This window comes from Anopheles marshallii, chromosome 3 (genome assembly GCF_943734725.1).
Source record: "Anopheles marshallii chromosome 3, idAnoMarsDA_429_01, whole genome shotgun sequence".
In the NCBI taxonomy this organism is placed as follows: domain Eukaryota; kingdom Metazoa; phylum Arthropoda; class Insecta; order Diptera; family Culicidae; genus Anopheles; species Anopheles marshallii.
In genome coordinates this window covers 13,595,828-13,610,891 of record NC_071327.1, presented here as the reverse complement: position 1 = coordinate 13,610,891, position 15,064 = coordinate 13,595,828, and the positions used below count along the sequence as shown (strand labels likewise).

Genomic DNA, 15,064 nt, shown 5'->3' with positions numbered 1-15,064 from the left:
GACACCGATTGCGTGCGGAAGAATGAGATCATTGTCCCCAATCTCCTGGCAATGGAATCGGTGCAGTACGTCAATGAGCAGTACCGTGCGGCAGTGTGTGCTAACGGGGTCGTCGTAAGTACACAATCGAAGACAACGAAATCGATTCGTTCCGGGGGGAGGGCGATCCGACGGTTCCAATCGGAATGGTAAAGTCGTACGTAATAATCCTTGCAGCAGCAATCGATTACGCATGATTTATAACGTCCTTTTGCGAAAATCCTTGCAGGAATGCAGGGGGGTAAAGGACCGATTGTGAGTTACAAGAATAAATGCTTTTGAACAGGGCATTCCGTTGAATTATCCAATAAAATATCCATTTAATTGTTATGTTTTTCAAATGTTTAGCTGTATTAAAAAAACTTTAGAAATATAGTTTCTAAGTTAACCCATTCTTGCAAACTTCCTGTGAACTTTTCTACGGGAAAGCTCTAAATATATTTATATGAACCAGTAATGCTAAATTAAATGTACCATGCCTACCAATAGGGCGTACACGTTTGATATTTTCCATCAAAAATTGATTGGTTTTCCTTGCCACCGCCTGATACGCCCTCCGTGCATTCACTGGACACTACACAATCACTCCAAAACGGACGGCAGCCGGAATGAACATGTAAATCGGTCGATAACCGTCACCCGGACGAAACGAACAACGCGGCGTGGAAGGTTTGGTACGCGGTGGAGCAATACAAGCATTCCCAACCAATCGAACAACACAGATTGCAAATATTACATGTTGTACATGCTCTAAATCAAATTCCACACGGCCTGCAGCTTACACGTCCGATTGCGGATACGATACCAAATCCGTTAAACCCCCAAAACCTCTATAGCCCGTTCTCTTTACCTGAAACGATAGGCTCGCGCTAGTGCCAGTTCGAGTTCGAGTGCATAACCGTAACAAACATCGCACATTGGAACGCATCCGAGGCGCACGTTGCGGTTAAGGGATGGTTTGGCGCGTATGAAATCTTGCTAAAACTTTGATTTGAAAACAATTTCCTAAAGCTACCCACACGAAATGAAACAAAAAAAAAAAATCTTTCTTTGTGTAGCACACAATGTTTGGGCCCGGGGAAAAAGGAAAAACAGATCTACATGTTTTGTTCTGCGCGTGCTGGGCCGAAACATTTCCATTTATCTCGCGCATATTTCTACCATCCCGTTACTCCCCACAGGTGCTGGTAATGGTGCGGTAAGGTGCTGCAGTGCCGACAACCGTGCGGAAATTCGTCATAAATCACGAAAGATTAACTTCCACCGAGCTGTTACTTATAATACACGACGGGCGTAATTTTCCAACCGGGAAAACTTTCGGTAACGTTAAGAACCGGTGATCTGTCTCGCGCGATGCAATTAAATGTTGTTTCCACCTTTTTTTTCTCTCTCGCTCCACGCCCAAGCGTTAGTCATCCCGCTAGGTTTGGTAACGGCTTTTCTTTCCTACGGCCGGAGGAAGATAATTATAGGGACAGGGACTGCTTTTTGATAAAGTTCTATTTAGTTTCGGTAGAAGATACATCCAATCTTCGTTGTATCTAAAATTCTAAAGAAGTATTACGAGTTGTCCTATGCTATACACTAACGTTTAACGCACATAAATTGCAACTGAAACATGAAGCATACACATATTTACCTTAAATTCATCCACGAACGTCTCTTCGGGGACATTTTAACTGATTGCGGTTACGTGCAAACTACGGATCTTCGTTGAAATAGGTCAGTATGCATGGTTTTGTCTTATAGTTGCTTATGGGATCGTCATCATCCGATGAATCCTCGTTCGCATTCCGCACCGGCAGTTCGTCGTACGGTTCATGGTCCGAATCGCTCATGTAGTATACGAGCACCGAGTTTGGGTGCGATTGGCACGAAAAGTTGTCAAACTTTTTGCGGCGTAATTTTGATTCAATACCGCTTAGATCCAGATCTTCGTTTTTGATTAGGATTCGGTCTGCATTTCTTGGCAATCCCGCGTGTATCGGTTTGGGACGATAAATAACTATACCATCGGATTTATAGGGACAGCGCCCATTTACGCTCAACATTTGGCGATAGTTGGCCGGCATCTGATATTTCCGTTCGTTTTCTTTATGCATGAGCTGTTGTTGTTGTTGATCTTTTGGTGGTTTCTTGTTACCATTACCGAGATGATTGAAACCATTGGTTAACGGTGCTCCAGTTTCATGCAACCTTTTGATGGTGGTGTCTGCAGGTAACGATGGAACTGACGGTTGCGGTTTGACCGCATTCGTTTCGCACTGTGAATCATCACTAGAGTCGGAACATAAGGACATGACGGGTATCTTGTTTATCATACGAGCAGGCACAGTGCGCATTGGTTTTGAAACACGCGCAGGACACTCGTCGGTGTCGTCGTCGTCGTCTGATGTAAAATCTTCATCCAAATTTGAACTTTCAGACGAATCACTTATAATTTGACGCACTTTTCTAGCCGGTTTAAAATGTACCCTTCGCTTGGGATTAGCTTTAACGGGTTTCTTTTTTAAATCACTTTCAATGCGCGCTTTTGGCACTATTTGAAGAGAATTTTCTATCAAACTAATCAACGATCCACTGTTAAGCGAACTGGAATTGAACGTACGGCCTCTATGCAGCTGACTCCCAACCCTCTCTTTCTCACATGACAACGGTCCCAGTGTTTCATTGAGACTCTTAATTTTAAATGGCATAAAAGTGGACAGGTTTGCAAAACAGCTGTCCAGGGGCAACTTCGATATAGGTCCACCCGTTCCATTGCTGTCACGCGGATCTACCACGCAGAACGAAGAAATGGTTGTCTTTTCTACCTGCTGCACGATTACTCTCCTTTGATCGGTGCCACAAAGTTCGTAGTTGGAACTGTGTTCCGATGCCAGCTGTTTCCTGTCCGTGTGGTTCAGTATAGAGATGTTCTCCCGTTGAGTGACATTCACCTGCGTCTCTCCATCGCAATCCGTGAAATGTGTTGCTCGTTCCTGCGTCACCTGCTTGCCGGTACCATCCGCGCAATTTTCTAACCACCTTTGCACGTAATCAACGCTGAGAGAAAAGTTGCTGTTGAATATCTTTGCCATGCCGTTGTTTTTCCACTCGGTGCTACGTCGCTGCAAGGCAGTAGTCAATTGATTCTTCAAAGCAGCATAATCGCTTTCACTGTTCTCTTTATCCTCATCGTCCTCGCTACATTCCAGTGCTTCTGGCACTGTTTGCGTTCGCTTTTCATCATTATCGTTCTTACCATATAGGTCAAGCGCATCATCGATTGACATACTGTCATCGTCGTCTTCTGGTTGGTTGTATTTCTATGGATGAAATTGCAAAATAAACCGCATTACACTTCCCGTTCATGAATTTCTACCGAGGCCGAACCGTGCATACGTACATCCATCAAGTTTTTCCATTCAATATAACGCTTGGCGCATTCCTGATCGTCTGCCAAAATGCTACCAGCTCTGGGAGAAAAATCATCGTTAAACACCGTTCCATAACAATCCATCTAGTTTTCCACTTACTTTAAATTTTTTGGCTCGCCTTGCCGCTTAGGTTTAACTTTCTCACGACTCATTATTGGCACGTAAAATGGTTATTAACTTTACAAAACAGTAAGCGCTACTGCGGCAAAGAACGCTTCGTTCAATGGAACGTTTGTTTGGGTAGACAAACGTTTGAAACGGCAAACCGCTTTTTCCCACAAATGTCACATTGCTTCAGAATTTGCCACTAGAGGGCGCTGCCAGTATTAATCTGCGCGGGCTGAAATTGATCACTCGTACAGTCGCGTTTAATTAAATGTCATCCAATGATCTTTTTTGCACTGAAAATAAAATGCAAACAGTTTGCAATTTGCACAGCATGCAATGAAAGAATTCCTTTTGAACCAATATCGCCGCAAACTCGAACGACAACATCCACAGCAACATTGATCAACTGCAAATTACGCCAATGGCAAACGGAATGGAAAAATAAATATCTGTTGGAAAATTAATATCGATGCTCATTCCGACCAAACATCTATCGACGTTATTACATTGGGCGAACCGTTTGCTCACACTCCCTTTTAATAACCATACAATTTGTGTGATTGACCAATGCACAATTTCAAGCATATTCCAACCCTCAATGTTCACAATATGGCTGTTGGACATGTTTAAATTCAGTTTTCATTTGCATTTCCAAAACATTTGCTGCACACGGCGTAGCTTGAAAGGCGTACACCCCGGTTCGCTTGTGCGGTCAACCTTTGTAAACCACGCACACCGGCAACTGATGCACGGCGGGAACAATAAAACTATGGATTGTAAATGAATAAGTGAAAAAATGGTATTTTAAAAATATTTCACAAAGTACTTCACCATTCGTTCTACCCGTCAATGTTACACACGATTGGACAAACACATTTTCCTCCACCAAGTAATAGTTGGATAGAACAAAAAGTTTAAACGAACAAATAAAAGCCTCTCTGAACGGTCGATTTCCCCGTACTGGTGGGCCAATTACTCCACCGGGTCCCCCCGTGCGGAGAAAATGGGACTTGTAATGAAACATTTATTGATTACTCACTTTATTTAACGTGCGCCCATTTAGCTGCACAACGAACTTACCCGTCTCGGAAGTACCGCAGTTGATAAATCGATGCAGCCCAATTCCGGGCACCGATGCACGGGTGGTCTCATCAGTCGAGCAACATTCCAGCAACGCATTGCTACTGGCCGCCGTCCAGCAAAAGTATCTAGTGCGGGAGCGTAAAGTATCGACGGCTTTCCTTCTGCTCTGTTCCGGGTGCTTCATCGTTCGAGGACGACGATGAATGTCCTCGCTAATAGTCGTTGGCGATCCATTCGATGGCAAAGTACTGGACGCAGGAGGTAACATTAATTGCGTTCGGTTGCATCTTTGCGCTTCGTGTGTGTCCATCGGAAACCCCTAATGACGTTCCGTCACGACATTCGATCATCAGTCCTTCTCCCGGCGCCGGATGGTTTGCTCCCGGTCGGCCACAAGTTATTGCTCGGGAAGCGTTTCCCAGCGCGTGTACTACTTTTATGTTTTGTTTTAATTCCACTCCCCTGGAGCCCTGGTTTGGGACCGCTTGCTGCACCAGAATCTGTACGTGGCCGTTGCTTAAGCTTGAAATATTCATCAGCCAGAAAAAGGGCAGCTCGCGGCTCGGGGCATTCGATCGCCATTGCCGTAAGTTGCTGGCCATAAGTACCGAACGGAAACAATGGTCCGAAAAATAGTTTGCCATCAGTGTATTGATGGAAAAGGCCGATTATGTGGTTCAATAATTCATCAGCTACAGTCATTCTTCGATGCATCTCTTTTTAATGGAGTCCATTGCATCGGGACCGACTTTACCGAGACGGCAGTGGGCCACAAGTTATGTAAGGGCTCATTAAATTATTGCGTAACGCGAAAATTGACAAATTTGCCCCCTCCTTCGCCCTATTAGAACAAAACATAACACTGGAAACAACTCTCCTTTGTATAACTAGGTTACATCGATGCTAATAATTTGAAACATTTTTGGAACCTTATTCAATCTTCAAAAGCTTCAATAGCTTCAATAGCCACGATACTACCCTTCATAAAAATCGTTTGTTTTTAGCCAGTCCAGGACCATGGAATAGATTAACTAGACCCAGGCCAGGTTCTTGAAAATTTGTATTGTTAATGTAACATTGTTTTTTGTTTAGATAAATACGGTTAAAGTTGCTTGATAAGCATTTTGGAAATCACAACTACATTGTGGGTAAATGCCAGTAGATTTTAAAACCCAGTGCAGCATTTATGCGGCTTTTCAAAGGCAACACTTCTTTTAGAACACACCAGTAAGCACCTGAATCCAAAAATTTACATCTGAGTAAACATTGGAAGGTAACAAAAACGAGAACGGTTAACCTATAAGTATAAACCAGTAGATAGATAACAAGAAATTTGTATAAAAAATGTTGAAATAAAATAAATACACTATGAAGCTAAAATTATCTCATTGTATGTTACGTAACAAAAAGTTAAACCGACGCCATCCCCCTCCCTTTGGTAACACATCGTAACGCTGGTACTAAGCCCCATCCACCGCCTATCAGCGTTACGTAATGAATGGATGTTCCCTAAGGATGCCGAAGCGATCGTGCCGCTTTAAAATTGGCCACTTTTTCGGCACAACTACTAAAAGAAGCTCGCCCCACCAACGGGAAGCAATTACTCTTGAACGATACGCTTGCACTGTGTGGTACTCCCGGTTGAAGTGTGTCCCGCCGTACCACACCTCGGAGTCATTAATCGTGGTGTCCACCGTGATGGAGACACTGCACACCATCCGAAGAAGCAGAGTGTCCCTTAATCGTGCAACGAATAGACCGGAGAGAAAAAAAGATCATTAAAATGTCGCAAAATGGTTGAAATTATCTCACATGACAGGCGATAAAACAAAGCATCAAGTGGCTACCGGGTATTACGACGTATTCCGGCAGGCGGAGGGGGATATTTGGTGGTGCGAGATTTGAAAGCGGGAGCGGTGGACGTTTGGTCCGAAAATGGACGGTATATTACTTCCCTCCAGGAAGGCCATTTACTAGCCACGTTTCGTTGCAAGTATTTTGCAGCAACTCGCTCTTTCGGTTTTTGTGTTGGGGAATTCATGTGGAACTGAAGAAAGGGTAGCGTGTTTTAAACATCGCTACAAGCTGTTTGCAAAATGCTGGCAATATTCATTAACTCTTCCTCTTCCTTCTCGACTGTAAAATAAAGAAGTGTCCCCTCTCCCCAAAAAAAAACAATCCTCTCAATGAATGATTAAACAGCGCGAAAGCGACAAACGACCGAAACTAATTTCATCCTGAAACGCGCTTCATTTCATTGCCACCTTGGCCACTGACGGTGGATACGCTTCGTCGCTGTTTTTCGATTCGGTTTTAATCCAATCAAAATAAACATTACCCAACCGTCAATCGGTCGGGCTGGCGAAGTAGCAGCGACACGTGGGGTCGAGAATGTCCTCCGCCTTTCCCGCATTTCTTATGCAAAACTGGAAGACAAAGCAATTAGGCATTCGTTTGGTGTTTGTAAACAAATTCCGCAGAAACCATTGCCACACACAACAGCGTTTGGAGGCTGTGAGGCTTGCTCTTGCCGATGTCCGCTTTTATTTAAATGTCGCCGCAGATAGGGATGTGCCACGGCCATCCGGTGAGGGGGTAGGGTAACGAACGACCGAGAGTAATTAAAAGTTCACCACCTTCGGGAAAGACAGCGCTCGCTCGGCAGGACCATGTCAGGCGTTAGATCCTATAAAGCACTCATAATAATGGCGTGGCCAGAGAGCAATTACGGGTGCGAAAGGCGGACACTCTGTCCTGAAGGCTCCACGCATCAAGGAACCTATCAACTAGGTTGGCAGTATGGGGGGAAATGGAACGGATCGTCACCGTCGTCATCATCATCATCATCGTCGTCGTCGCTCACTATCGAAGACCAGAAGACGTCGGGCCGGCCAGCTTCTCAACCAGCAGTTGGAAAGCATCCTGCGGAAAATACGAAGAAGCAATAACAGTCCATTGGTGAACTAATTTAGTGATTATGCAAATGAATACTTCTCTCTGTCTCTCTCGACCCAGGTCGTCGCGCTTCCTGTCTCACGGTAGAATGATGTCCGCCCGGTTCGGTATGCCGTCCGCAACGTCCGCAATGTCTTCGTGGCGACCGGTGTGACAGTTTGGGCCAACGCTAGTGTCAGGGCTAATTGAAGAATAATAGATAGTTTCAATATCCGATCCGGGACAGCACGCGCCACGGCAAACTCTGCGGGCATCATTTATCACCACCCAGCGAACGGAGATGGAGCGGTGTCCGGGTAAGGCACCGCCGGGGGGATACGACACGGGTTTTCGGTGGCAATGAAGAAATTTTACCCAAGCACGATGAGCACGTCACATCTTCTGATGCTCAAACAAAGGGGACCGAAGCCGTCGGTTCCGATCCCGCCGGACGTTCGATACATTAGCACGAGACGAGAGGTTGCCGAAACCGAATAGGAGGGGAACCTTTTTTTTCCCTTTCCAGCAGGCCCCATTCTACAAACTTTCGGATGTTTCCTTCCTTGGAACTCAAGGACACACATACACAAGTCCGGTTCGTTTTGTTTTCAGTTTGTGATTTCACGAGTTTCTGCCGAAGAAAAAGTTTATTCTTATCAAATTGCAAAGTAAACAAATAATCGAACGATACAGAAGTAGTCGAAGAAGAAGGAGCAAAGAATCATCGGATAAGAAATTAGAACTGTGGACTCGATATTCCCTTGGCCCTTTTTCCGCTGGCCAAATGGACAATTCAATGAGGGATGGGGGGGTTGGTTTAGAGGGAAGAATTTCTTAGAAAGTGTACCGAAAATGAACACCGGAACCGGAAGGAGCACTAGGATAGAGGGGAAAGGAAAAAAAAAAAAAACAAAAGCAAACGGAGCAAACGCATTAAACTAAACGGGTCTATATTTTTCTTTCTCCGTTGCCAGGGGTTAAGGGTTTTGGCATTGTTGTTTTGTGGGTTGGTAAAGTTTTCAGGACTATTGAACGCTTCCGTTTCCGTACAAACCAACATAACTTCAACCAAATGGCGTTTTTTTTCTTCTTCTAGCTGACAAGGTTAAACAAGGGAGGTAAAAAGATCAAGAAAAAGGATGCATTCGGCACAGCAAATGATTTGTGATTAAAAAGAGGATGAAAACAAAACTTTGGATACAGAGAATAGAAGCTTATTTTGGTAAAAATGGTGAACATATCCTTCTGCATGCGGGAAAGCAAAACAAAAAAGCAAACATTTCAAGTGGGAAGAATGGATGGATTGGACGGTGGAAAGGAAAATATGGATGCCCCATTGTGCAGAACAAAACGAACAAGGGATGCTTTACTCCTTATTCTTCTCGTGTACATTTTCTTCTCTTTTCATTACTTCCTTCTGTTGTATATAATATATATATATATATATATATATTCATATATAAGTACCTAGTGTATATAATATATAGTTAAGTTTTTCCTCTTTTATCTCTCGTTTTTCTGTTTCATTTTAAACCAAATTTCGCTTCACTTTTCTTTTTTGCTAATAGACTTTTTCACATCTTTTGTTATGTTTGCTTCTCCTCATTTACACCGAGTGCGCATTGATTTACACTCGCCTGCACATCCTTCCACAAAATTCGCACGTTTCGTTAACAGTTTCTCGTTTTTTCTTATCTCTTCCACTTTTGTTTTGCGCTTTGTTTCGAATGTTTCTACTTAGTGTTTTGTTGTGTTTTTTTTGTTCTCTCCCATTTTTCATTTTACATTTTTCTATAAACTGGCACATTTAATATTTCTCCTATCCCATTTCTTTTGTTTATGGTTTTGTGAAGATGTGGGGTGTTTTCTTTTCTCTCTCTCTCTGTGTTTTCTCTCTAACAGAACGAACACTTTGGTTGTTCTATTCATAAACTTTACCGCACCGAACGGGACGTGTTTGAATATTTATTAACTTTCCTATACATCATCCAATCACGGCCAAACACCCGACAGGACACTGTCGGCAAGGGGCGGAACGAACGATTTCTTGTGTTTAATGTTTCCACCATTTAGTCCAAAAAGCACATTTTTAAATCTTTTTTTAACATAAAGTTTTTTTTTTCTGTTTCCTTCCGGGTTTCGCGATGTGTGCCCTTAAACGAGACATTTTAGTTGTGTTTGCTGCCACGGTAATGTACCTTCGTTACAATCTAGCATTCCCCTTTTTCCGGTGTGCTCTCATTCACTAGAGGTTTTGCATTTACATTATCTATCCGTTAAATTCCCGTCGATACACCACACACTACACATTACAGGTCCGTACATACATTACAAAGCACCAAATACCGGTGCCGAACGACACGATTGTGGACTTGCTGCCAGATGAGCACTACTAACTACCTAACTATCCCTATTACACCGGCTGACACGCAATAGGCGAATGAGAAATGTATGGAAAACAAATGAAGCTAACGCTACTGAACATCTTTGCAGATAAAGATTGTACGCAAATGAAAACAAAACAATAAAGTACGTGAAACGTGAGTGTAAATTATTACTAAATAATTATTGTTTTGGCTATTAAATAAGTGCTTTCTCGAATAATAAGCCGTTTTCCACACTGCTGCCACAGCGCGCGCTTTCGCACGGTGTCGACGAGAAATGAAACAAAATCCTTACCCACAAGTTTAATAATTATACAAAACAGATGATACAAAATGATTTTGTTTTGTTCGTTAGAACAGCCGTACCGAATCGATTTATTGTTGTGTTCAAGAATGTTATTATCGAATGTGTTCAAAGCTAGTATAGTCCACCAAAGCTATAACGCAAAAGCAATCAAAGTACGAATGCCTCATGAAACAAATATATCAGGAAAATTTAACAAAGAAAAAGAAGTAATTAGAAGATGTAAAAAATAGATCTGATAGATCCAAAGCAGCCAAAACAGCAGAGGCAAATGTTCATTGGTATTCAAGCTCTATTACAAAACCTGAAAATCTCAGAGCTATATATAACTATATATAAAAATATTCAGAATTATATATACATCTCAGATATATATGCCTTTTCAAGGAGAACTGAGCTATTCGTTGATGAAGCACCTCTTCAAAATTCAGCATTAATACGAAAAGCAAAGCATACAACGAGGACGCTGCTGAGATACAAGATAGGGGGGTTCGAACTCATCGCCGTCAGATGAAGAGCTTTCTATATGAGTCAGAAGCACAACCAGAAGTTTATCAACTCATCATATGATAAGCTGTTTATCATCCATTTCGGCCGGGCTGTTCTTCACTTGTAAAAAAAAATCTTTTGTATCATTTACACTATCCGTACTTACATTTGGTTTCTGCCGTTTTTCTTTGTTTTCCCACGCGGGCCTACACTGCACCTATGCTTCACGGGAGCACGGCACATATATTTCTATGTTGTTGCACCGGGACTTTGCAAATTTACACTGTACATTACAAATGATGGGTTTTTTTTCTTCATTTTTCGATGGCAATGGGTGAACGATGATGAAATTCATTAACACGCTCTCTCTACACACACACACACACAAGAAGAAAAAAAAACTAGCACCCATTCGTCGTCTGTGCCTTATACTGTTGCCGTGCGGTTGTGTACTGGCCTTGTTCGGTGACGCCACTTGCTTTTCGGTGTGTCGAAATTGGTTTATCCTACATTTAACATTTACACACAGTGCTTAATTTACCACCGCCGATCACATCCAAACACACAAACACACGCCTTTCTCTCGCAATTCTATTGAAAAAAATGGGTTTCCTTCCTGCTTCCTTGCTATCATCATCAACCACTTTAATATTATTCAGTCATTAGTGCGGATTGATTTGTTCGCTTGTTCTTTTGTATTTGTTGTCGTATGAACTGAATTAATTGAAACGAAACTAGTGTCGGTGATCTTTTGCGCAGTGAAGCAACTTTTCTTGTACAATGATAGTCCAACCATTTTCCTTACAAGCAGACGGACGATATTGAACCGTTTCTAACCCCCATCCGAGACATTACCGAGCCGTTGAAAAAAAATAAATCCAATAAGAAGCTGAAATTTACTTTAACCGACGTAGTCCATACCGTATTGGATAGGGAAATGATTGGGTTTCGTCCATATCGATTTGCCACCCAACAACCCTAGCTACTATTTTTGTCCGCTTTTCAATGTTCTAAACTGTACGCTTCCCTACAAATGGCACCCCATAGAATGGCTACGCAAAACCAATCATAAAGGATCCTATTTCAAGTCGCTTCACCAAACGCCGGGCTAATTGAATGTGATGCCCAAAACTTAACACCTAATCAACTGCCGGGCAGAAGGCCCATCGCACCAACGTTAGGATTCATGTGGCGCGGGGTTGTCGAAATGGTGACATCATGTGTGGCATACGCATCCACACGCATCTCCTTATCACGCTGCGCAGAGGGACTCACACAAACACACACACACACACACACACACACACACACGGTGTAAGGGTTTTGCAGTGCGTCAGGCTTGTCGGATTTACATAATTAAATAATTAATCATAATCAATGGGTTTAAATTAGAGGTAACTATCACTGCCCTATCGCTCACATTCACACCTCGTACGAATTATTACTGCCATTGAACGCGGCCAGGTGACAATATTGGGTTGGAGTTGTTCAAATTAGGTGGCTACTCTCAACGGAACCCTTCCCAGCTAGTTTGTCCTTTGTTGAAATGATTTGACCTCAATTTTCTACGCTTGATGAGCTATTGTTTACACACGTTGCGTTCCGTGTGGTGTGATTGGCTGTTGGAACACCGTCTTAGACGACCCATTCACTTGCAGGAACCGTGCCATGGTGATGAACGTAACGCGCGAAGGAAAACTGTACTGCATGCGGACCGCGCTCCAAACACCATTGACGCATACAAAGCATAGCGTTCAACAAACAAAACCACACTATTGGGGTTGTTCCATTACTCATATTGCGCTAATTCCGCGTTAATGAAAATTGATCCCAAACCGGATGCGTGCGTATGTGTACACGCGTGTACCACCTTTTTCCTATCCCTGGGTAGCTAACAGTCAACTAATTACAGTGAGAATTTCTCGCGGTGTCTCTTCCCTCGCCCTTAGGCACCTTCGCTCACACCGCACCATGATGTGTTCGGTGGATGAATATGAATATCCTTTCATGGCAAACGTGCAGATCAGAGATCAGATGACGTGCACCGTAAACTACCACGAGAGGCCATACAAACTTATTACCACACACATGGGGGGTAGGTAGCAGTATGTTGCTCGGAACATTCCACTAGCTTCCCCTCCATTTTAACCGCTAGGATTTGGCCAACGGTGGTCAACGGGTTTTGAAATATGAGCTAGAATGCGAATGCAGCTGATTATACCGAATGTGGCAGGCGAAGTGGTCACCGGTCGGGATGTCATTTGTGGTTATCGGACACCCCGACCCCGCGCGGTGCAGGCCTGCAATTTCCTGGCGTTCGCCAACGCAAACGCCAACCTCTATCAATTTATCTAATTACGCCTGTAATTTGAAATTATAATAATTATCAAGCATATTCAACGACGCGTGCAGTGTGTGTGTGTGTGTTTGTGGGTGGGTGGATGCAAACATCGGGTGCAACTCAGGATCGATCTCACCGAGCGTCCAATACAATATGATTCATACATTGTTGGAGGTGTACACGATCGAACGCAATCAATAATGGTGTCGAAGCCGAGGGGCGCACTGTAAAGGATGTGACTGTGACGGATCGAGCTGCATGATGAAGAAATGACATTTAATTCGATTGTACATAAATAGTTATACAGGTAATATACGCAACACAACATATCCGAGTGGCCCTTTTTTCACCTACATTAAACGGGTTGCTTCGATCAGTGTCTTTCCTAAAGAAATATTGATTGTTTCACGTAATAAACGCGTACCGCTCCTGCGCTGGCAGGGTGGCAGCAGCTTGTTCGGTACAGCTCTGTTCGTTTTCGTCTCGGTACAATGGGTTTACGGTTACGCCATACACACAAAAAAAAATCAAAACCACCTTCTTCCTCACGTGTATACATACGCACAACGGTAAGTACGGAAACACATCGAGCAAACGCTGATACCTCGATTCGACATCAAACACAGCTTGAGTGAACGGAAACGTGGTCCACGGTGGTCCACAATCTCACGACTAATCCTCACATCTAGGTCACTACCAATCGAAGATCGGCTGACGATAGGAATACACTGATACGGAAGGATAAACTCGACGAAAGGTGCAAACACATATACTAGCTGCCGGTTTCAAGTTCGTTTCCGTTGACTACATTGCAAAGGGGAGGGCATTTTTAATGACATCCTAACGTGCGTAAGTTTTGAACTATTTTTCACTCTTCAAGTGTGCGTAGTTTGGAAAAAGAAACTGTAATAACACAATCGTTGCATAACATAATGTAAAGATGAAATGAGAAATAGTAAAAAAAAAATAAACGATAGCTAATGAAAAATCAAACTCTCATCACTCGGGAAAAGAAACACATGTTAGTAATTTTATCGATAAAATAAGGTTGCTTAAGATCGTGTTCCAAACAAGGAAACGAATTGGGTGGTGATTTAGTTTTAGCAAGTAAAATCAACTTAGTACCAAAAATCAAACGTTTATGACTGAAATGTAGTAGTTGCGCGGTGTATAAAGTGCTGTTGTCACCTTTCTTTGAAGGTGATTGTCGACAGTCGGTTACACTATTGATGCAACAGTTTTTTTTTTATCAGTGTCTAGGAACATGAAAACAAAGAAACGCGTATTTAAATATGTAAAATAATGTAACAATAAGCATCTGTTCAAAGCAAACACGATTGAACAGCAAAACCGTTTGATAATTGATGCAATATGCTTCTTATCATGTATATGCTCCCCACACACTTATCAAGTGTTCTAACATGCAATATTACAAAAAAATACATGTCTTTTTATACAAAATTCTTTAACCCTTACAAGCATTTGCTGTAACATGAAACAAATAAACACGAAATTCTATTGCTGCCGTTCTTAATGTCTACCAAACAAATAAATTGGAAGCATTGTTCCAAATTGAAAAAAAAAGCATAAAACTTGCAAGAACGACAGCGTTTTTGTTAGCTGCGGCATCGCAACGCGGCTGCAACAGACCTTATACACCCCAACCACCATTAATGAAATGAATCATTAAAGGAACAAGTAAAAAACTACGATGAGCAAACGATAATCAATACCAATCAAAACCTTTCTATCGGTAACAAAACATCCATTCCGGATGGTAATCAAGATTAAACAAAGCTAGTAATATGAATAAAAAAAATCAATTATAAGCAAAAAAACGCAAATCAAAACAAAGAATGATGTAAAATAAAACGTAAAATAGTGTAAAATGAGTAACGTAACGAGAGTAGAAAGAAACAGAAAGAAAATAAATGGCCGTATGACTTGAAAATCAGTTCAAAAC

The 15,064-nt window shown here is 42.4% G+C and overlaps 1 protein-coding gene across 1 annotated transcript; it reads right to left on the bottom strand.

Annotated features, from left to right (window-relative positions):
* Positions 1-1,739: 1,739 nt before the first annotated feature.
* Positions 1,740-3,610, bottom strand: LOC128710989 (uncharacterized). The gene is made up of 3 exons (XM_053805855.1): positions 3,558-3,610; positions 3,428-3,497; positions 1,740-3,347 (listed from the first exon to the last, which is right to left on the bottom strand). Exons 1-3 carry the CDS (start codon positions 3,608-3,610, stop codon positions 1,740-1,742), a joined length of 1,731 nt encoding a protein of 576 aa, XP_053661830.1.
* Between the last annotated feature and the right edge of the window lie 11,454 nt (positions 3,611-15,064).

Bases quoted from the DNA above. Each gene is read 5' to 3' on its own strand.
- LOC128710989 (XM_053805855.1), bottom strand. From the start codon at position 3,610: ATGAGTCGTGAGAAAGTTAAACCTAAGCGGCAAGGCGAGCCAAAAAAT. The intron at 3,498-3,557 runs GTAAGTGGAAAA...TTTTTCTCCCAG, and splicing joins GGCGAGCCAAAAAATTTAAA to AGCTGGTAGCATTTTGGCAG. The intron at 3,348-3,427 runs GTACGTATGCAC...TTTCATCCATAG, and splicing joins AATGGAAAAACTTGATGGAT to AAATACAACCAACCAGAAGA.